This window comes from Lepidothrix coronata, unplaced genomic scaffold (assembly GCF_001604755.1).
Source record: "Lepidothrix coronata isolate B3197 unplaced genomic scaffold, Lepidothrix_coronata-1.0 Scaffold43, whole genome shotgun sequence".
Lineage (NCBI taxonomy): Eukaryota > Metazoa > Chordata > Aves > Passeriformes > Pipridae > Lepidothrix > Lepidothrix coronata.
In genome coordinates, this window is record NW_016690223.1 from 2,549,612 (window position 1) to 2,571,775 (window position 22,164).

Below are 22,164 nucleotides of genomic sequence, written 5' to 3' on the forward strand. Positions count from 1 at the left end.
CTTTTGATACTTTTGTGTTCTTCATAGCTCCTGAACTTTTATGCAAAAATATTTACTATTCCTGTTGCTAGTGTCAGAAAGCAAATAGGTAGAAAATAACTGTGCAGAAATTATATGTTCTTTTTATTTCTATTTGATTTTCTTTAGAGGGGTTGGGTCATGAATAAGTCACTAAAATAAACAAACCTCAAAGTAGTCTTAATCTTAACAGCTTAACATATTTTAAGAATTATGTCATGCCATTCTTTTTAGTATTGGATGTTGTCCTGAGCTGCTAATAATAAAATGTTTTAGCAATGAATAAAAGTGGATTCTATTTTAATCAGTGCGAATATTCCAGGGTGCATAAGCTCCTCTGAAAACTCACAGGATCAAATTCTGCCCTTGAAGTAAAGTGAAAGGTTTGCATAGAAGTCAGAAGACCAGCTTTCGTCCATAGTATTTTGGTTGGCTTGTTTAAAGATATGCTGGATTCCAGAGAGTATTTTAAAATGCGGAAACATTTTTGGTAGTCTGTTGTGCCAGTTACTACTCTGCTCTACATGTAGGCCAGAAAAAGCAGTCAGTGTTTCAAAGATACAGATCTGTTTAAGTGATCATCATGCCTTAAAAATTGCCTGTACCTTCAGTTTAGGTTCAGGGTGTAGAACCAGAAGTATCTTACAGCAGAGAGTTTCAAACAGCGGTGATGTTAATAGAAGTTTGTGTTCTTTTTCTCCTCACCTTTGTTATACATCTGTGCTTCTGGGAATTTTAAGTACACCAAGGCTGCAAATGAGTTATTCAAACAAATGTTACACATTTTTTTTGCATATTTTTAGTTGGTTTCCAAATGTGTTTGTGTGATATCCTTTATAGAAGTCTTTCAACTGTAGCTGTTACCCTTTGCTTTTGGTCTCTGCCATGGCCGCTGCCCTCACACAGAATGTTGCGGTTCCACATTTTAGATTGTGCTCAGCCCCAGGCTGATGTGGTTGACCTGTCAGATGAGTGGGCTGGGCCAGCACAGAAGGCTTTCTTTTTTCAAGCTCTTCTTAGCAAGTAAGATCAAGTAGCTCCTGGCATATAGTTCAACTTCAACTGTTGTTTTATTTTTTTGGTCCACTAATTTACTTACATTCATTGCATTGATAACCCTCAGAAGTTACAGAATGTCAGCATCACGTTCTGACTTTGGCTCCTGCAACTGAGTGTGTGATGTCAACAGTCTTGTAATGAAAAAGAAATACAACCTTTTACATGTGTTCCTTTCCTTACTCAGTCCACAGGAAGGATTGAGGCGTACTCAGTCATTTGGTACATTTTATTATTTTCTGCATGAGATGTTGCAGTGAACATAATATCTCTTTCATAATGGAGTTTCTGTGGTACTGCTGTTTGGTTTTTTTTCCTAACATCTTACAGAATCTTAAGATACTGTCTTCACAATATCGTTGTGGGATGGTGGAGGTTACCCCACACACTGTGCCTAATGGTTAGTGGATTGAAGAATAGAAATAAAAGCAAATGTTCCTTAAGGTATCAGTAAACTTTGTATGCCTGGACTGAGAAATTTAGAAATCAGCATTTATAGGATTTGTATTCAGAGCCATATTCCTTGGAATATTCCTGGAAACTCAGAGTATTTATGACTTCCTAAATTTGACTCTTGGCTTTCAGAATTCAGAATTGATGAGCACACAGCATCCGCCTGTGAAAAATTTGGTTTGTAGGGTTTGCTTTACAAGAGAACTCTGTTTCTGATGTGGGAGTAGTCTGGTTCTCCATGATGATTTTTAAACTTTCCCAGCCATGAAACTATTTTGTCTATATCAGCATGCTGCACTTTCTCCAAATATCTTACTCTATACTGAAAAAGCTACTTTTTTCTTATATGAACAGTGGTAATTCAATTTATTTTCTGTATTAAAGCATGTCTTTTTATCAGAGATGACCAGAGTTGTTTTAGAGTTTATAGAAGGAATCTTAAGACTAAATGGGCAGACTTCATCCTAACATATTTATTTTTTATCTTGTGAATACTAATTTTGCAGTTACACGGTAGCATTAATTTTAACTTAGAGGATTTTTTTTAAACATTGGGGGAAAAAAAACCCAGAACACTAAAAAAAACCCCACTAACAATCACACAGAACTGTGTTGATGCTAATTTAGAGAGAAGCAAAGAAGTATATTTTGCCAGTATGCAATGTCAAAGGAACATTAGAGTCTTAGAGTTGGCTCTAATTTCCTACTTCTTCTATTATCCCACAGATATTATGGAATAGAGGGTTGTATTAATTTAATGCTACACCTTGAGTTTTGTGCTCCAAATGACTTCATGATCTGTGCTGATATGGAACATTGACTCCATTGCTGTCCGTGAAGTTTGGGATGGAACATACCTGCCTGTGCTGTGGTTGTTGCACACATAGCCTGTCAGAGCTGTGAGGAGTAGCTGGAGTCCCATGAGGGTAGACTCTTCATCCTGTTTAGACTATAAACTAAGAAAATATATGGGCAAGAATTTGCAGAAATGTACTAAAGTGGCCTTTGTCTACTACCATCTGTTTGTTGCTCCCCAATGAGTTTCGAATCTGTGCTCCAAATTATCAAAATGCTAGACCTTCTGAGAAAACAACAGTAAATAGTTTTTTTGCTAGGTAGACAGTCTTTCCATGTCTAATTCACAGAAATTACTGATGAAAAGAAATCATTATGTTGAATATTCCTGTTTTATAAAACTTCATCCTTAGTAGCTTTCTTTTGTATGTTAAAAACATCTGAATATACATAAAAAAGTGTTGGATTAAAGGTGTTGGTATTTCTACCATTTCTACATATAATAAAGTATATGTAGCAAGGACTTGGAGAATTTCCATGTAAATGCCTACAGACATTGTTGGGAATTTGTAATATTCACTTATCTTCCTCCCTCAGTTAAAACACTTCTAATTATGATATCTAGTTTTACGTGATAATAATATGAATAGTTTCCAGTTCATGTCTGTTTGCTGGTCCAGAACTGAATGAAATAAGTACTGTGGGAGCAGATTTTAATCAGTTTAAACATAGTGGAGAAATTTAAATTTGAATGAGTGACTCTGGAGTGTGGATTTAGAACCATGTTGTGGAGCAATGGAGAAATATTCTGATCCAGACTCCTTCTCAGAGAGATCTAATCCAAGTTAGATTGTGGCAATCTAATCCATTTTAGATTGCTCAAGATGCTGTCCAGTGGCATTTTGACTTTCCAGGGGTGACACCCCTCAGCCTCTAGGGGTTGTCTGTTCCAGTGCAAACTGTGTTTTGTGTTTGGGCTTGGCAGGAGTTGCCCACTCAAGCTGCTCCTCTGTATCTGCTCATTTTCTTGCTCGTGGGGTGAACCATGCATATGCTTTAATGTGCTTGCCTTTGACTGACCAGCTGTCCTGTGCACTTTTGTCCTTCAGCATCCCATGTGAGCCTGCCTGCCTTTCCCCAGGGAAGCCCTGCTTTGCTCTCCTGCTGTCCAGTGCCAGTTTCTATTTGCCTTCCTCACTTCCCTTAGCTTTCCTGGCACACATGAATGCCTACTGCTAACATCTGTGAGTTGCCACAAAAGAGTTATGAACTGTTTGCAAGTAAAAAGTAAGTTTAGTATTGTTTTAGGTGGAGAACCTTATGTATGTGGGTTGGTTATCTGGAATTAGTGTCTGCTTTTGATCTTAAATGTCTCTGCAGTTCTCTGAAGTTTTCAATAACCCATAACCTTAGTGTTTTAAACCATTTATTTCTAGGTAGCGAGGCTTTCATACAATACATTTTATCTAATATCACAAAATTAACTTTTTTTCATCTCTGAAATGCCTCTTTCAGATTACGTATTTCAGCCTGTGGTATTATAATAAGCAGAATCAACGCAGATGGGTAGATTTGGACAAGCCTCTGAAAAAGCAGCTGGACAAATATGCCTTGGAGCCAACTGTGTATTTTGGAGTAGTGTTCTATGTGCCTACTGTTTCTCAGCTTCAGCAGGAGATTACCAGGTAAACTTCTTATATGTGTCTAAAAATTTGCTTCCAGCATTCTTAAATGTATGGTTTATTTAAAAGTTGTCTGCTTTCCACTCCCTCACCTTTATAGAAATGAAAATTACTTTAGGCAAAATTTATGTTCAAACTGTGTATTTATTTACCTTTGGAATATTTGGAATATGTGATAAATTAAGCAAACAACTATCTTTTTTGTGATCTTAGGAATCTGTTCAAACCTGTTTTAAGTAACAGGTATACTTGCATGGTCAGACTTTTAATTGTTTTAGTCTCTTTATGTTTGTCTCTTTTTTTTTTTTTGTTTGCTTTGAAGAGCCATATGTTGCTTTTGTGGACATCCATCCTGCACAAAGCAGGTGCAGATTTTATTGAGCTATGCTTTCTTTTGTTTTGCTTTCAGTACTTTCTGTGCTTTCAGTACAATCCACTGGCAAGCTACAGGCTAAGCTTCAGCTTGTGACTTTTTTTGTGTATCACTGAGCCATAAATACGGATGCTATTTCTGATATCATGTACACATTTCTACTGTGAAACTGGGGAACATCGTGTTATTGATGCTGACTACAGGGGGAAGAGTAAAATTGAGCATGTATACTGGCTAGTTATTCTTTTGAGCCTATATATTGGCTTCTAGTGGCTTAAAGTGTATAGTTGTTCTGATTTAATGATTATTTTTAATAGGCAAATGAGTACAAAACCAGTAACTGGATTACAAACATGTATTTGTTATTTAAGAAATATGTGCTTGCATTAATTAACCCATTTAAGCTGATAACTTCAAGTGGGCCTTGCTTTGAGTGGGGAGTTGAACCAGATGATCACTCAGAGGTCCTTTCCAGTTTAATTTATTCTGTGGTTACATGAAACTGTGTTTATATACTGTGTTGCTAAAATACGCTGCCAGACACCTTTCCTGCTAAATGTGGTGTGAAAGCTTTTCAGGGAGATAAGCCTCTTGGTGCAGACACTGCTGCTGTTATTTGTTGCTCAATGCTTGGCAGCTTTAGTGTTCAATGTGTAATTTCTGAAAGATTATCTTTTTCCTGAAAACTCCAGTTTTGTGCTGTTTCTCAGCAATTTTACTGGCTTAAAAATCTTTGATTCAGATTCTGTGTTTGTTGGTGTACTAGGATGCGTTAGAGTAAGATAAATGTCATGGTGTTGCATTGAATAGCTAAATTGCTTGAAAAAACTTGAATAGTCTTCTCTGGCATTTGTTTAAAGAATATGATGTTTATGCTGGAGCTTTAGCAACAATTTTGCAGTGTACTGCCAGGTAGAAAGCAGACATCTATGTGTCAACCTTATACTCGAGTCCTAGAGGATGGTGCTTGCTTTGATATATGACAGTAAGAATCTGAATTAATTTCAGAAATCTGTGGATTTTTTCATGCCTTTTCAATACAAATGAGATTGAGCATGTTTAAGCAACTTATATGTTTAGTACACCAGGAAATGGAAATGTCATAAATAAAAAGAGATGGTATTTGTGCTATTTCGAGGTAGTGTTAAGATTCTTCATCTGTATGTTTACTTTTAGTAGTGTTTCTGTGGAAAGGATTTACATTCCACTTCTTGACTGGGAAGACTTGTTTCCACAAATGCCTTGATATGTGGTGGCTTTTTCCTTTCTTTGTTTTTAAGGCCTGGGTTTAGTTTCAGCTGTTTTTCTGTGTATTGTGTAAGGATGTTATGTACTATTATATGGTGTACTGTTTTTTTATAGTAGGATCTCAAAGAGTCTAAACAATATTTATAAATTGTCACTGTATTTAACAGACCAGTAATTGGTGAGGGAAGAGAGCTATCAATTAATATAAATAAAATTTATGTGGCATTTACCAGAGCATTTCTAATCACTGAATGATTTATAGCACATACTTCCATGTTCTTAGTATTAAAGCCTTGCTCCACAAAAGTTGACATACAATATGAGGAAGTCAAGAAGTTTTTAAAACTAGAATTATAGAAGACAAATGTACCTCTTGGCCAAGTCTGTGTAGCTGTAATGGCAGTTTTGGGGTGTTTTGGGCTCAAGATAGGGAATTCTTTGGAAAGCTGAAAGGGGGAGAAGAATTCAGGAAAATAGTGGCTCAGACTGTGAACAAATGGTACAGCTAGCAGCAAGTTGCATGTACAAGAGGTGACATAGGGAAAGGTTAGATTAAAGGACAAAAATGGTGCCTTGAAAGTGAGAACAAAATGCACTCAGAAGTTGTAATGCAGAAATGAAAGTCACTATCAGGATTGAGAGGATGTGCAGTGCTAGATCTATTGGAAGAGAAGGCAGTAATACAGCAGCAGTTTACTGAACGTTGTTTAGAGACAATAATAGCAACATTAAGGGCGGAAGAGGTAAAAAATAAAAAAAATATGAGAGTATTGTGAAGATTATTTAAGATTACTGATTCTGGAATAATATGTGAAAGTTAAGGGAGGCAGGAGTTAACAAAGGCCTTGAAATAGTGGATCTGAATGATGAGGGTGACTACCCTCCACTCAAACTGGGAATGCAGAGAGGAATAGGAAATGCAGGCATATTAATCTGCTCTCTCTTTAAATTAAGAAGCCCATGTTAGCTTTTTCTTTTTTTTTTTTTTTTTTCATGTAGGTATCAGTATTATCTGCAATTAAAGAAAGATATCTTGGAGGGCAACATTCCTTGCACACTGGAACAAGCAATACATCTGGCTGGTTTGGCTGTTCAGGGTAAGTAAGGAATTGTGCCAACTAGCTAATGTTGCATCAGAAACTTTGATATTTTCTATTGCATATTTTCTGTTTATCACTCAAAGACCCAAGTTGATAAGCTATGAAAGGTTTGTTCCTTAGAATGTCATCATATGGGCTGAGGAAAGGGAACACTTGCACCAGTTGCCCCGAACTTGGTATTTCTGTGCAGTCCTCAAAGCTGTACCTGGGTATCTAATATGTACTTTCAGGAGCTGGATTTGAATTAGGCATTGGAGTTCCTTTGGGGGCAAAGGCTTTAGATGTCTGCTTACATCAGCAGACCCTTCTTCTGTTTCTGTTAATGAAGACTCTTTGTTCTGACATAGTAACAAGAGAAGAGACGTGTTCACAAATAAGTAAATTTGAATGTACAGTTGTACTTGTATCTCCGCTTTATCTCCCAAATATCCTAACACATAAGAATATTTCAAGCTAGTATGCAAGACTGTTAGCAATTCCTGTGTTGAAATCATTCCCGAAAACACATTTCTGTGATATCTACATGAAAGTGGCAGCTTTATTTTTCCTAACTAGGGTCAGATGGAACAGAGTATACATGAGGACTAAGTCTGTCTGCACTGACCATGTCTGGTATTTCCTGCTAACATGCTTGTTTGATATTAAATATCTCCAAAGTTTTCAACAGCAACAGCTTTGTTTAGTGTGTTTGTGTATTATTATTTGTGTATCATTCACAGTGAATGCCACTTCAGTATATCTAACAGCAGTTGTAAATCTGCCAAAATTGAAAGAAACTTAAAATCATTGGCAGAATATACAACCAAGGATTTTTTTTTGTATTTTTTTTTAGTTATATATATGTATTGGTTGTATCACAATAAAGACAATGATTAAGTTTCTTGAAAATGTAGTTTCCAGTGGAGTAGGATGAATTATATTAGTGCCTTGTTTGTATAACAGTGAATGTTAATTCCAAGCCAGGTTTTAATGGTCTTCAACTGAAAAATCTTGCTTTGTTATTTTCATATCTTTGGACAGTGTAAATGTCCCTCTGCTCAGTGGGTTGTTTATAGAAATCTTTCAATATAATCCTCATCCAGATGGAAAGTATTTATCCTTTTAGCTTTCACCTTCCTTTTTCAGTCTTGTGTAAGAGATAAACTGTACGTGTTGATAACACAGTGAAAAAACAACTCAGAAAAATTGTAGGTCATAAATTAATGTGCTCTGATGAGTGAAGTAGCTTATACCAGGTAGGTTAGTTAATTTTAGCTGGTGAGTGAACAGAAGCAGTATTTGCAGTTCCAAGTGAACTGTTTTCAAGAATGATCTGTATTTGAATGATTACAATAGGCTACTTCTAAACACTGCTTTACCTCAAGAGCTATGTTGGTATAGGATATCTCAAGTGCTGCCCTTTCATCATAAATAACTTGCATATTAACTGTTAATGTTTAATACAAAGTTGGTTCCTAAATGTCTCTAAAATGATACTAATATAGATGAGAATTTGTGGTATTGTAAATAGGATCTGTATACTCAGGGATTGTATTTATACTTTTGGGAGCAGCCTTTCCATGCAGATTGCTGTTCCACAACAGATTGCTGTTTCCTCTGAGGCTGGTACAGAACTTTTCCAATTTAGACTGTTTTCTTTGAAATGTTAGCTAGTTTTTTTCCTGGAAACAGAAAAAGGGGGAGATTTCTTGGGATGCTCTTTGTCATGACATAAACTGTTAAGTGCTTTCTGAGCATACCCCTGAGTCTGGGAAGGCTTCTAGCTCCCAGTTTCTGCATGTCTGGGTGCAAGGAGCTGTAGAAGTCTTGTAAGCCAAAGGATGCTCCAGCTGCTCTGTGCAGTGTTTGAGTAAAGATGCAAGTTAGAGCTGTCATTGGTGCTGTACTGCAAGTGTCTGACAGGAGGGAGTAAAGAAGATAGAGCCAGAATATTAAAAACTTGCCTGGAGAAAGCTCTGAGACAATCTGCTGTAGCTGACCCTGCTTAGAGCTGGATCTCTGGAGGCCCCTTCTAACCTCAACCATTCTGTGATTAAGAATCAAACTATTTAAACCTCAAAGTACTATGGAACTTGGATTCTGATGGTTTTATAATTTCTTCTTCTTCTCTAGCCACAAGGAGTTTTATCAATTTTTATGAACAATGTAAAAAGATGGGATGTGTTTTTACCTTTCCTCTTCTTAAACACTACTGGTTAGTTTATTCCACTGCTTTACTTCCAGATCACAGTTCAATAGGATGGAGAGATTCCCTTCTTGGAGATCCTGCTACAACTAAATTGGGTATTAAATAATTCTGTTAAAAATGTTTGACTCCAAAATTTTTTTTATTTTTTTAGCTGATTTTGGAGACTATGATCAGTATGAATCCCAGGACTTTCTACAAAGATTTGCTTTGTTTCCAGTGGTAAGTACTCACTTTAATTTGATACATTTAAATTCTTAAATTGAAAAATTTAAATTTAAAACTTTCTTAAAATCGGTAAAAGCAAATCATTATTATTAAGACTCCATGATCCATCCAGCTTACTGCTCCCTAGGTCATCAAATTCAGTAAAGGTTTTCTTTGAGATTGGAGTGAGATATCACACCTTATATTACACAGAAGTAAAGATGTTGCAGGACCGTTTCAATTTTATTGTGTATTACACTGAAAAGAAGGTCGGGGTGTAGATGGAAAAGTGAGTAAAACCACTTCAGAACAATGTTTGTGCTTTCTGGGTTTATTTGTGTGCATATTGCAGCACCTAATCTTCAACACTAGAGTGGAGAGTTGATTCACCTGTGTAAGGAAACTATAACCATTTAATTTTGTAGAATTTCTTTTGTATTTCATTGCATAAATGCTCTCTTACCTTAAGGGTTGGCTACAAGAAGAAAAAATATTGGAAGAAGCAACACAGAAAGTTGCCTTGCTACATCAGAAGTACAGGTAACATGTCTAAAACTCTTTATTGCCAAATTTTGATCTTCAGTAGCTCAAAATGTTGTGAATCTCAGAAGACAGTGGGACTAATTTCACCTCTTATGTAAATGAGTTTTTCTCTAATACATCTCCATCAAAGTTACAAGATTTCCCGCTGAATGGAAGTGAAAAGAGAACAGAGTATCTAGGAAAATAAATAAGAGGATTTGGCTTGAAAATTAAGAATGCAGGACAATATTAAATAGTGTGACTTCACCTTTATGTTTCTGAAACTTTTGTATATGAAGTTGTGACTGCAGTAAAGATGTTTCTTGATAAACAACTTTGGCAGGTAGTGAGGGCAGCGGAAATATAGAGACAGTAACTGTGCCAGATGTCTTATGATCTTAGGTAAAAGGTAGCTAAGGTGCAGTAGACCAGGACAAAGGAAAGGTAAGTTCTCTGTTGTCAGTTCATTAGCAAAAAATGTTTGTGATTATGTGGGTAATACTGAAAATTTTTCACTGTATAATTTTAAAACAACAATTGGAAATTTCAATTCCATTTATCTTTGAAATGCATTTGTAAAAAGATTGCGTGGTTAAGGTTCACCAAAGAAAACTTAATCTGCATAACATTAGGAAAAAGTGAAGAAACAGAGAGATTGATGATTGAAAAAGTATTGAGAGACATAGCAATGACAGGATTTTGCAGGTAAAAATAATGACTTCTAAGAGATAACTGAGGTGTGTTGGTGGGTAGGTAAACACAAGCTTTTTATCCCTGTGACACTACTGCAAGTCTGTGAGAAAACTGTCTTTGTCAGTTGGTGTAAGTACAAAAAACACTACCTTTACCTAAAGATCTTGTCCTCATATTCTCACACCATTACAGTTAAAACTCTGTCAGCATTTAGAAAATTAATCTATCTTTCCTGAAATGTGGAACATCAAACTTCATTGTGAATACTGCTGTAGGGGAAATTCAGGTCTTGAACACCTGTGCTGTGTATAATCATTCTGATAAGGTGAGGAAATATGGAGACAATGGTGGATTCGAAAAAGAATGTGATAATGGTCTGCCATTAGAAGAGATGATAATTTTGACTGGTCTTTGTTGCCATTTACCCCTAAAGATGCCTGAGAGAAAGAAGTTATTAGAATCAAAGTGTAAAGGCTGAGAAAAATATCAGCCACTGGAACAGATAGAAACAGCATGATTTGATGATTTCCTGGATGTCTTGGGAATGCTTTTCAAGCTTTGATGGTGTCATTCAGAGAAAAATAAAGATGATTTTTTTTCTTATTGGCAGTACTAGCTGATTGTTGTTTTTATTTGTAGAGGCCTTACTCCTCCTGATGCGGAAATGTTATATATGCAAGAAGTAGAAAGAATGGAGGGCTATGGTGAAGAGACCTATCCTGCAAAGGTAAACAGGGCTTTGATCTTTGTCTCAGTTGCCTTTTTTTCACTGTTTAGAAGGGTTGCTTCCTGCCAAAAATAAATAAATCCCAAATCCACATCACTCAGAATTTTCTCCTCCAGAATTATAAAAGCAGTTGTTTTTCTTGTAACTCTGCTTTCCAAGACTTTTTTCTGTATTTACATAACTTTTTGCAACTTCTTACAGGACAGCCAAGGAAGTGACATATTCATTGGAGCATGTCTTGATGGTATCTTTGTAAAACACAAAAATGGTCGTCCTCCTGTTGTATTTAGGTCAGTATTGTTCTTTCTTAAAATATCTTTGTGCACTTCACATTTTATATGTGTTGCTCACAAGCATGAATGACTCTTAGATATGATGTGTATTTAGTAATTTGATAAACCTGAACATAGTCTTGTAGTAATCACACTACAGTGAATACTGAATTCCATGGGAATTTTTCAGTGTAGTGAATGCAGAATGAATCTCTTTAAGCCAAATTAATTGTAAGAGATGAACATTTAATATACAGTTCCATTGCAAAGCATTTATTGGATCAAAAAAGAGCAATTCTGTGCATATACAGTATCTCAAATCCTGCCATGGTCACGTCAATTTATGTTGAAATATCCAGTTGTAAAATTGTCCAGAAGTTTCTTTCATATATTATAAATAAAATAAATTGTGGAGAGTCACACGATAACATTTGTTTCATTATTTTGGATTCACACATTTTTTAGTTTATTATTTAATGGTCTGATAACTTGTAGACAGAGGTGTGACTTACTTAAAATTCAGTCTTCATGTGAAATGGCTTGATCCTCATTTACTTCAAGAGGAGTTGCTTGGGCATCTTTGGGCAGAATTTGGAATAAATTTTAAAAAATACATTTTTAGATTTTTATAAGATGAGTCTCATCAATTTGTAGTTATTGCTAGAGCAAGAAAGGCTTTATTCTTAGTGAACTTTAACTTTCTAGAATTTAATCTTTTTCTGAATGTGATGGAAATCTTGAAATCCCATGGTCCAACAGTTACTGGAACTTCACTACCAGTTAATTTCTGGGGTTAGAGAAAGTAGCAACAGTGCTTGTTTCTCTTAGTAGTTTTGTTTAACAGAATTTATAAATTCAGTACTGTTAAATGTCCTTCTGTCTCTGCTGTTGATAGGAGAGCTTATGCCAAGCTCTTTTTAATTGTCTGGAGTTGTCGAAGTGCTCTACTCTGCTTCCTTGCAGTGTTAGACAACAGCTGTACTTTTCAAACACAGGAGAAAGGAATAAAGCATTGTCCATGCATGTTGCATAATTTCCTAAAGAATTGTGAATGTAGTGTCTGTAAACATAGAAAAAAAAACCACATTGGGAAACATCAGGAAAATATCCATATTCCAGTTTCAGCATCCAGTTTTCTGCTCTTTTACTTGTTTGTTGTATGACTGTTGGCAATTCCACCATGGATAGATAGATCATGCACAGACAAATGACCCATTAGTATAATTTACAGAGGCTGGGTAATGGTTCACATTGTTCAGGTAATTTCCTAATTGTGTCCGCAAATGCCTATGAACCAAGGCTTTAAATCCGAGGGACTTTTATTCTACATCAAAATGGGGACATTAGTTTTCTTTACCTCATGCATATGATTGGGAGTAGCTACAGAAAATGCTGTCAGACTCATCTATGTATTGAAAATGTGAGTCATATAAATACTTTTAGAGAGAGTCCTATATGTACATCATTCTTTTTCCATGTGTTTATGCACTGCAGAATCTTCTTCTAATGAATCAATTATATGAGCTTTATTTATACTAACATAATTCTAATGGATTAAGCTACATTTATATTTAACAAGAACATGAATAAATATATGATATTATATTTTATGTAATCTAACTTTTTCTCATCTGTCAATGTGCGACAGTTCTAGAAGATATGTCTAATAGTGCCTTAAAGGCTTTGTTCAGTGTAGATTTAATTTCTTTTTTCCTGTAATGTCTGATTTGCTTTCAAGGAGTCAGGATGTTATAATTTACTGATAACTAAATTTGTCTAAATTTGATTTGATTTTTTAAAGAACACTTGAAAGAATTTCAAGTGGAAGAAAAGTAATAAACTTAATACTGTACATGTTGTTAATTTTCCCAAGTTAGTCACATACTGTTTTCCTTTCAGCAGCCATGTAATGGATATGGAAGTGATGGTCTGCAACTTGTTCAGATAGATTAATGAACTTTTTCACAGAATCATAGAATATTCTGAGTTAGAAGGGGCCCATCAGGATCATTGAATCCAACACTTAGCCCTGCACAGGACCATCCCCAAGAGTCACAGCATGTGCCTGAAAACCTTGTCCAAACACTTCTTGAACTCTGTCAGGCTTGGTGCTGTGACCACTTCCCTGGGGAGCCTGTTCCAGTGCCCAAACACCCTCTGGGTGAAAAACGTGTTCCTGATATCCAGCCTCAACCTCCCCTGGCTCAGCTTCATGCTGTTTCCTTCAGTCCTGCCACTGGTCACCAGGGTGAAAAGACCAGTACTTGCCCCTCCGCTTCTCCTCATGAGTATGTCCTCAGTTCTTTCTCCATATTCTTGGTGATGGTTCTGTTCTTCAGTTGCATTTTCTGTGGTTTGAAAATCAGAGCTTGCCAGTAATGTTTTATCCCTTTTGTCTGCAGGTGGCATGATATTGCCAACATGTCCCACAATAAATCCTTTTTCGCATTAGAGCTGGCCAACAAAGAAGAGACAATTCAATTCCAAACTGTGAGTACATTTTTTTTTTTTTTTGCTAAGACATCAGTAAATATAAACACAAACTAAGACTGATAATTTAACTGAAAGATTAAAACCTACTTTATATATATTTAGCAGCTTTGAATTGTACAAGTGAGTCAAAAGTAATAATACAGTCTTTGGCTAGCTTTCTACAGGAAGGCATTAAAAATCAGATATTTTATGTTCAATACATTGACACATAGAATTAATTTTATGCAGCATCTGCCCTTTGATTTGTCAAAAGGCAACTGATGACAGTCTTATGGAAATCTTTATTAACTATAAGTTGTGTTAGTATTACAGCTGATAAGAGTGTCTTCAACAAAAGGCTTCTACTCTAAAATTTCATAAATCTAATAGTAGCGTTAGGTTGGAGTGGGTGTTTGCACCTGCAAAATAGAGTTTTAGGGAAAACCTAGAACTAAACCTAAAACCTAAAACTAAATAGGTCAATGCTAGTTTCATCTTAAAAATTTCAGTGGCTTGTCTGAAAGCAAGTAAAGGGTATGCATATTTGGCTTAATGCAAATTTTGCTTTTTTTTTTTGGCAGGAAGATATGGAAACAGCAAAATATGTGTGGAGGATGTGTGTGGCTAGACACAAATTTTACAGACTAAATAAATGCAGCCTGTAAGTGGAATACTTTAGCACAACTCTTGTTGCCTTGAAGCTTCCATTGGGAAGTGAAATCTTCCACTATTGTCCTATTTACATGGTAGCAATTAATGATGTGGGTTAATTTTCTTAATCATTTTTTGAGAAAATAGTTATCAACAGTTTTTGAAACAATTTCTGCTTTATAACAGAGGAAAATATTAAATACTGAAAGCTTACCAATCGTGAGTGTTTGGCCTTTGTATCTGGATCTCAGGGCTGTGACAGACTTCAGTTGCTTTGGGATCTAATATTGCTAGTGTTTGTGAGCTGCTGGAATCACTAGAGTTTTGGCCTAGGTTTGGGTGAACTGCTCTGAAAGGACACTAGAGGCTTTAAAAGGGCGGGAAGTGTATGTGAAGCACTCCTGAAATGTGCTGGATTGACAGCTGAGAGGTGTGTGGTTCTTTAGATATCCATGGAATCTGTATAGCTCAAGTAACACCAGTGCAAGGTAAATTTAATCAATTAATCAAATTAAATTTAATTGGGCTGGTCTCCAACTTGTAAACCAATGGCTGGAATCTGAGCTACTTTACTGATACAGCTTTCCTTCAGTTAAGTTTCTTCAGTCAAAAAATAGGGAATTAGACACAGTGAACATTCTGTCATAAAAGAAACACGCTTCCCATATGTTTCATTCCTCTTTGTGTGTGGGAGATAGCTGTGGAGGGGTGGCTCTGAAATCTGCTGAGGCCAGTGGAAAGATAATGAAATATTTGTGCCACAGGTGACTCAACAGTGTGTTTAATGCTAATTTATTTGAGAAGTAAGATTACTTTGAAATAGAGTAAACCTCATACCTCAAAGCTTGTAAACCTGACTGCCTTTTGAGAGTGATAAGAAATATTGGTAGAAGTAGTGCATTTGTGGGACTTGTATATTGCTGTCTGAATAATGTCAGTTCTATAGTTCTATATTGAATGCCAGTCTCTAGGATTACTTATTGTAATGGTTTCACCACAATAGGGTTTTGCATGAAGTTAAGTCCTTAAAAAGACTTTTCTCATTATCTCTACTCTTAAAATTTCCTGTCATCTGGTCCTGCTGCTGAAAACTGTCTTATGCATGCCTGTATTAACTTCAGGGGTTTTTTTCTTAATCTGTACGTACTTTATCTTTAGAGATTCCCTGGACTCTCCACCTGAGGAGGGCTCTCAGAAATCTTCCCTCATTCTTTCCCTTCCACGCTTTCCAATCCTTTCTCGTCCTTCATTTCCTAAAGGGTGAGCTAAACAACATCTTTCTTCCTGAAAAGTAACGTTAATATTATGCTGTCTTTTGACCTCTGTCTTGCTGCAAGACACAGAGAACAGGTGCAGTGTAGGGTGGGGGGAAAAGGACCTTAAGGCTTACATCCTGGAGGCAATCCAACAAATTATGAAAATTCATTACTGTTAGTTTGAATGTTAGAACATATAAATCCTCATGCAGTATGGTCGTGCTTTCCAGTTTCTGTAACATTTGTAATGTTACAATCCCTAAACAATTTTATGTCTGAATTGTAGAACAGGTAACTTACAGTATGAGATTTTATATGGGGTTCAAATTTGGAACTAGCCCCCAGTTATTCCACTGCTTTTTCTGCCCTACTGCAGTGCTTCAGGGACGTCTCCTTTTTATGCTTCATAGAGAAGAGGCAAAGAAATAACTGAGGTATTTTGATCCTGGCTTTGTGATTTTTGCTTTGTGATGGTGGTTTATGCACAGAGCTCTTTCATTTTGAGACTGTTGGGGAGGAGTATTTAACACAGGCCTGGCTCCAAGAAATGTAGAGTGATTTTGATTGAACTTGGGAGTGCTTTCCAGTGTTTGATATATGTCTTGCTGTTGTTAAGAATCATTTCTTACCATAAAATTTCTTCTGCAGACAAACTCAGCCTGTTACAGTGAATCCTGTTAGAAGACGGTCTTCGTCCAGAATGTCTATGGTAAGGAGAGCAAATAGCTTTATGTTTGCAGTGTTATGGATTTCAATTGACTTTGAATCAAATATTAGTTTCCTTCAGTGAAACAAAATGAGCAGTGAAAAAGATGAGTCTAGTATGTAAGGAACTGTTTCTGACTTGTAGAAAAAGCTGCTATGTGATATCTAAATAATGGAATTAAAATAATTGTAATGAAAAATATTTTAAACACTTCTATTTTTAGTTTGACCACTCTGTCTCTAGGAGACTGTCCTAGATGTCTGATGTCAAGATACAGTCTTGGGTTGGTGGTGTGTGCTTGGAGAGCTTTTTCCCCAGCTTTTTATTTATTCTTTTTATGACCTCACAGGAGAAATTTCCATTGCAGATTTAGAGAAATGGTTTAAAACAAAGGCTTTGTATGTGTGTGTGTTTATTCTATATTATAATGTGTATAATATTGTATATAATATGTATCATATTATACATATATAATAGTGTACATTATGTATATAAAAAAATTTCAAGAATTATTTTTAAAATAAATAATCATTTTTTAAGTAACAGTAAGATGTTTGCTTTCCTAGCCTAAGCCTCAGCCTTATATGATGCCTCCACCACCTCAGCTGCATTACAATGGTCATTATACTGAACCATATGCATCTTCCCAAGGTAAGTTCATTAAACCCACCACCACACTACACATCTTTGAAAGGTAAAAACTATAATTTGCATTTGTAGCTACTTTATTTAGAGCTGAAGAAATCAGTAACGTGAACATGGGGTAGGTTTGTACTAGAACACTCATTGAAGTGCTTGCTGCTGCTATAGGCATATAGGCTAATGTGAAATACCATCATAGAATCCTAGAATCCTTTAGGTTGGAAAAGACCTTTAAGTTCATCAAGTCTAATCATCGTTGCAGCACTGCCAAGTCCACCCTAACCCGTGTCCATAAGTGCCACATCTACATGTCTGTTATGTACTGCCAGGGATGGTAACTCCACCACTTCCCTGGGCAGCCTGTTCCAATGCCTTACCACCCTTTCTGTGAAGAAATTTCCTAATATCCAATCTGAACCTCCCCTCGTGCAACTTGAGGCTGTTTTCTCTTGTCCTGTCACTTGTTACCTATGAGAAGACACAGACACACACCTCACTGCAACCTTCTTTCACATAGGTGTAGAGAGTGATAAGGTCCTCCCTGAGCCTCCCTTTCTTCAGGCTAAACAATCGCAGTTCCCTTTACTGCTCCTCCTCCACTTCCTCTCCTATGAGAGATGAGTAAATCTAGTTAAGGTAGCATATACAAAACACTGTGGTGTCCTGTGTGAGTTTAAGCTGACCTTCACTTTTTTTGGTTCTTGTATCAATGTTATGGCATTTTGAGATCCTTGTCAATATTGATCTCAATAGCTGCAAAGACTAACTGAACCCCCAGACAATTTACAAAATTAAAAAAATTAAAAAAAATAAATCGAACCTAAGATGCAGGAAGAGAGGAGGTTCTCTCAGAGTTTGCTAGGCTACAAGGTGGTGGTGAATTCAAAGGCTAAGGAAGTTTGCAAGTTATGGAACTGGTATATGTTTGATTGAAACAAAAAAGAAAGAAACCCAATCAACCCTTAACTAATATTCTCAAGGAATGTAGACACCTAATCTAAGTGGTTTACAGCAGAGTCATGGCTGCTTTCTCATGTGTTTTTGATTGTTACGCATTGTGTCTTTAATTAAAAAACTTGCTGCCCTCAAGGATTGAATCTAATTGTTTGCCAAGTTGCCTCAGTTTTGATAGGGGTCTTCCAGTCCTACAAATTTGCTGGATAAATAATACTCTAACAACTCAGTGGGAAGGGAGTAAGCACATTTTCTATCTGAACAGAGTTACACAAGTCTTCATGAAATACAGGTACTCAGCTACATTCAGAATGTAGCTGAGTTCTTTCCAGTTTAGTGTTGGAATTATTGCTGGATACTTGCTACTACACATGTCCTATTTTTGGATGATTTTTTTGCACAAAAGGAGTTTTGATTGTCAGCAAATTCATTAGCATAAATGCAGCAATTATTTTGGTGAACCCAAAGAGTTTAATTATGGAAGGCATCTAAAGCAATGACTGAATTGTTCTCTTCTGGAGACTAGCAAACTGTACATCCAATGAAATAATAATTAAATGATTAAATGTGTCTTGGATGTATAAACTGTTAGATCATTTTCTTTACCCATAAGAGTAGGTATATGTTAATTTGTGAGCAATAGATGGTGGTAGTTTAAACTGTCTCCAAAATTTCTGGAGAAAAGTTAATTTGATTTTTTTTTTTTTAAGATCTTGTGGCACTATATCTACTTATGTCATGAGGGGGTAGAAGAGAGAAGAAACAAATTTTTTGTTTGGTTTTTGTGGGGCTGTTTTTAGTGTTTTTTCCTTTCTTTGCTGTTTAAACTGATATTGCTACATTAGTGCAAATCCATGTAAACATTCTTTTTTTCAAATGATGTGGTGTAACACTGACAGGGACTTTGTTTAACTTGGACTGAACCTTAGCAAACCTTTCCTAAACAGAAGAAAGCCATTCTTAAACAGAGAGTGTTTTCCCATAGGAACCTGAATAATTGAAATAAATATAATAGGTTATTCTGGTCTACATATCTTGGGTATCAACAACAAAAGCTGGGGTTTGGGTTTGGTTTTTTCTCCTTCCTATTTTAATACATAGCTAAGATTAATAGAGGTTCTGAAAACCACAAACATTGCTTAGCTATGTCTTAATAGAAGATAACTTTGTTTGATGTCTTGGACATAAAGATTGTTCTTAAACTTTACTTTCAGATAACCTCTTTGTGAGCAATCAGAATGGATACTACTATCACTCTCAGACTAGCTTGGATAGAGCCCCTCATGACTACAGTGGTCGGATCCGCAATGGTAGTGTCTATAGTGCACACAGCACAAACTCCTTGAACAACCCACAGCATTACTTGCAGCCATCCCCCATGTCCTCTAACCCAAGCATTACTGGAAGTGATGTCCTCAGAACTGATTATGTCCCATCACACAGACATAGTGCACTAATACCACCTTCTTATCGTCCCACGCCAGACTATGAGACTGTGATGAGACAGCTCAACAGAGGAATGGTGCACACAGATAGGCAGAGTCATTCAATGAGAAATCTTAACATCAGCAATTCCTATGCTTACAGCAGACCTGATGCCTTAGTTTACAGTCAGCCTGAAATACGAGAACATGCTCACTTTGCTGCCCCACAGTCTAACCATTATCCATTTAACCTGAACTACAGCTTTCATAGCCAATCCCCCTACCCATATCCTGCTGAAAAGCGCCCAGTTGTTGGGGCAGTCAGTGTGCCTGAGTTGACAAATGTGCAGCTCCAGGCTCAGGATTATCCAGCACCAAATATAATGAAGACCCAAGTCTATCGACCACCTCCCCCATACCCGTACCCAAGGCCTGCAAACAGTACTCCAGACCTTTCCCGGCATATCTACATCAGCAACAGCAATCCAGATCTGATCACAAGGCGAGTGCACCATTCTGTCCAGACATTTCAAGAAGACAGCCTGCCTGTGGCACATTCTCTTCAGGAAGTCAGTGAGCCTCTAACATCGGCACGCCATGCGCAGCTGCAGAAAAGGAACAGTATTGAAATAGCAGGCTTGGCTCCCAGCTTTGAAGGAATAAGGATTAAAGAGAGGACCATGTCAGCTTCTGCAGCAGATGTGGCTCTTCCAAGAGTTATCTCAGAAGGGTCACAGCCCAACATTCTGATGGAGAGAGCGAAGCAAAAAGAAGGTGAGCAAGAAGAATGTGTGAACTGTGATCATAAGAAAACCCTTTCAGATGCCACTATGCTGATTCACAGTAGTGAGGAAGAAGAAGAATTTGAAGAAGAAAACAAGGCTAATACAAGTCTTTCTCCTCTGCCCGAAGATCAAACCCAACTTTCATCTGTTATTGGAGGTTATTCTCATGATTCAGTACTGAAGTACCCTTATAGCTCTGTTGCTTCATCTGCTGGCCCTCTGCATATTCTTGAGCCTAAATTACATATTACAGAGGCAGAGAAGAGAATGAAAGATATGAGCCCTGTTCATTTACTAGTAGAAAGCCAGGTCCAGAGAAGAGGGGAAGGACTGCTAACTCCATCCATGTCAGAATCTGATCTAACAACATCAGGGAGATACAGAGTAAGGAAAGATTCAGTAAAGAAGAGACCTGTGTCCGATCTTTTGTCTGGGAAGAAGAATATTGTGGAAGGCCTTCCCCCGCTAGGTGTAAGTGGATACCATTCATCTTGTTTTGGGTTGGATGTAGCAGAAGTTGTTTGGGGGTTTTTTGGAGGTTTGGGGTTCTTTTAATCAACCTGAGATGCTTTTAAAACATGTGAATTGAAAGCTACCTTAAGCTTGACCTTTATTTTTCTGTGTTTCCCTGATTAACTTTGCTTAGCTGTCTTTTATCCCCTTCTCTGCCATGTCTGAGTTCTGTTTGTATAGTCCTCCCACACAAATCCAGCTGTGCACCCTCCATCTCTCTGATACACGTAACCTGGCCAGAAACGTTAGAATGAGCTATTTTAAAGTCATCTCTAGATCCCAATTCTGTCCTATCTGTCCTTATCTGGAACAGAAGCAACTCTTTCCATTCAACTACCAGCTTTCTAATCTTCCTCTCATGGAAAAGTCATACATAGCTGAATGTTTACTTTAAAAAAAATTTGCTTTCTTCTTCTGACCTAAGAGGGGACCTGACACATTAAACAATAAATTCATTCCTTGCATTCTCTTCTTTACTCCATGCTTTCCCCTTTCCAAATCCTTTCCCTTTTGCCTTCTCTTCAAGATGTTTTATCCCAGTAAAGGTATTTCTTGCTTGCCGTGCCTCTTTCTCCTACTCCAATCTTATGAAGCCATGAATAGTAAAAACCTACAAGTTTAACCTTTCCTGTAATTCCTACATCACAGAAGTGTCAAGGTCTCTGTGGACTGTACAATTTCACTGGTACTCCTTACCACCCATTTTGTTTTCAACTTTTGTCCAGTTTTATGTAGGCTGTGGCAGATTTCAGGTACTAATAGAGGAAGATAATTTTTATTATTATTTTGGCCTTTAAAATTGATTGACATTTTGCATGTCTGATTTAGTGTCAAATTGTTTTCTGCACGAATTGGACTGCAGGGGAACTACTAGATTTAACTTCTATTGCTGTGGTAACTTACAGCTGATGCTGCAAAAACTAACATATGCAAAAGCTATGCATTGAAATAGTTACTGCTGTCACAATGTTTTGTCTCAGACATGCTATACATGGAGCTGAACACTATGAAATGAACCTTCATCAGCTTCAATTCATTTTATAATTATGTATGTTTTTCTACATCTCCTTCCTCCTGAGTTTTTATGTGGATATAGGAAAAAAAAGGGATACCTTTCCCCTTGTGTTCACATTTAGACAGTCACTTAGTATGTTCTCCAGAAGATACATTTTCAGACAGTAATGTGTCTACCAAAATCATACCCTGCTTTTCCTTCAGACAGTTATGTAAATGTTCCAGTCAACCTTTGAAATTAAATTGATATTAAAACTTTTTCATTGGAAGTGTTCACTAATATAGTTTCTAGTGCAGTAACATTTAAAAGTGCCACTGTGTAATACAGAATATTACCTTTTTATATTCATAACTGAGATGAATATCCTAGTTATAGAGCTGGTCCCTACCAATGTTTGCATGTTTTGCTTTTCAAG

General features: G+C 36.7%; 1 protein-coding gene across 2 annotated transcripts in view; it reads left to right on the top strand.

Moving 5' to 3' along the window:
• Positions 1–22,164, top strand: part of PTPN21 (protein tyrosine phosphatase, non-receptor type 21) — a 41,248-nt gene that overhangs the window by 9,850 nt on the left and 9,234 nt on the right. The window contains exons 3-14 of one of the 2 annotated variants that reach the window (XM_017813844.1): positions 3,838–4,007; positions 6,625–6,722; positions 9,065–9,132; positions 9,587–9,657; positions 10,972–11,059; positions 11,261–11,349; positions 13,734–13,821; positions 14,385–14,464; positions 15,613–15,714; positions 16,359–16,419; positions 16,983–17,067; positions 19,227–20,692. In XM_017813844.1, the coding sequence (XP_017669333.1) occupies positions 3,838–4,007; positions 6,625–6,722; positions 9,065–9,132; positions 9,587–9,657; positions 10,972–11,059; positions 11,261–11,349; positions 13,734–13,821; positions 14,385–14,464; positions 15,613–15,714; positions 16,359–16,419; positions 16,983–17,067; positions 19,227–20,692 (2,466 nt within the window). The remainder of the gene's footprint in view (positions 1–3,837; positions 4,008–6,624; positions 6,723–9,064; positions 9,133–9,586; positions 9,658–10,971; positions 11,060–11,260; positions 11,350–13,733; positions 13,822–14,384; positions 14,465–15,612; positions 15,715–16,358; positions 16,420–16,982; positions 17,068–19,226; positions 20,693–22,164) is intronic. The other variant, XM_017813845.1, reaches the window with a different exon arrangement.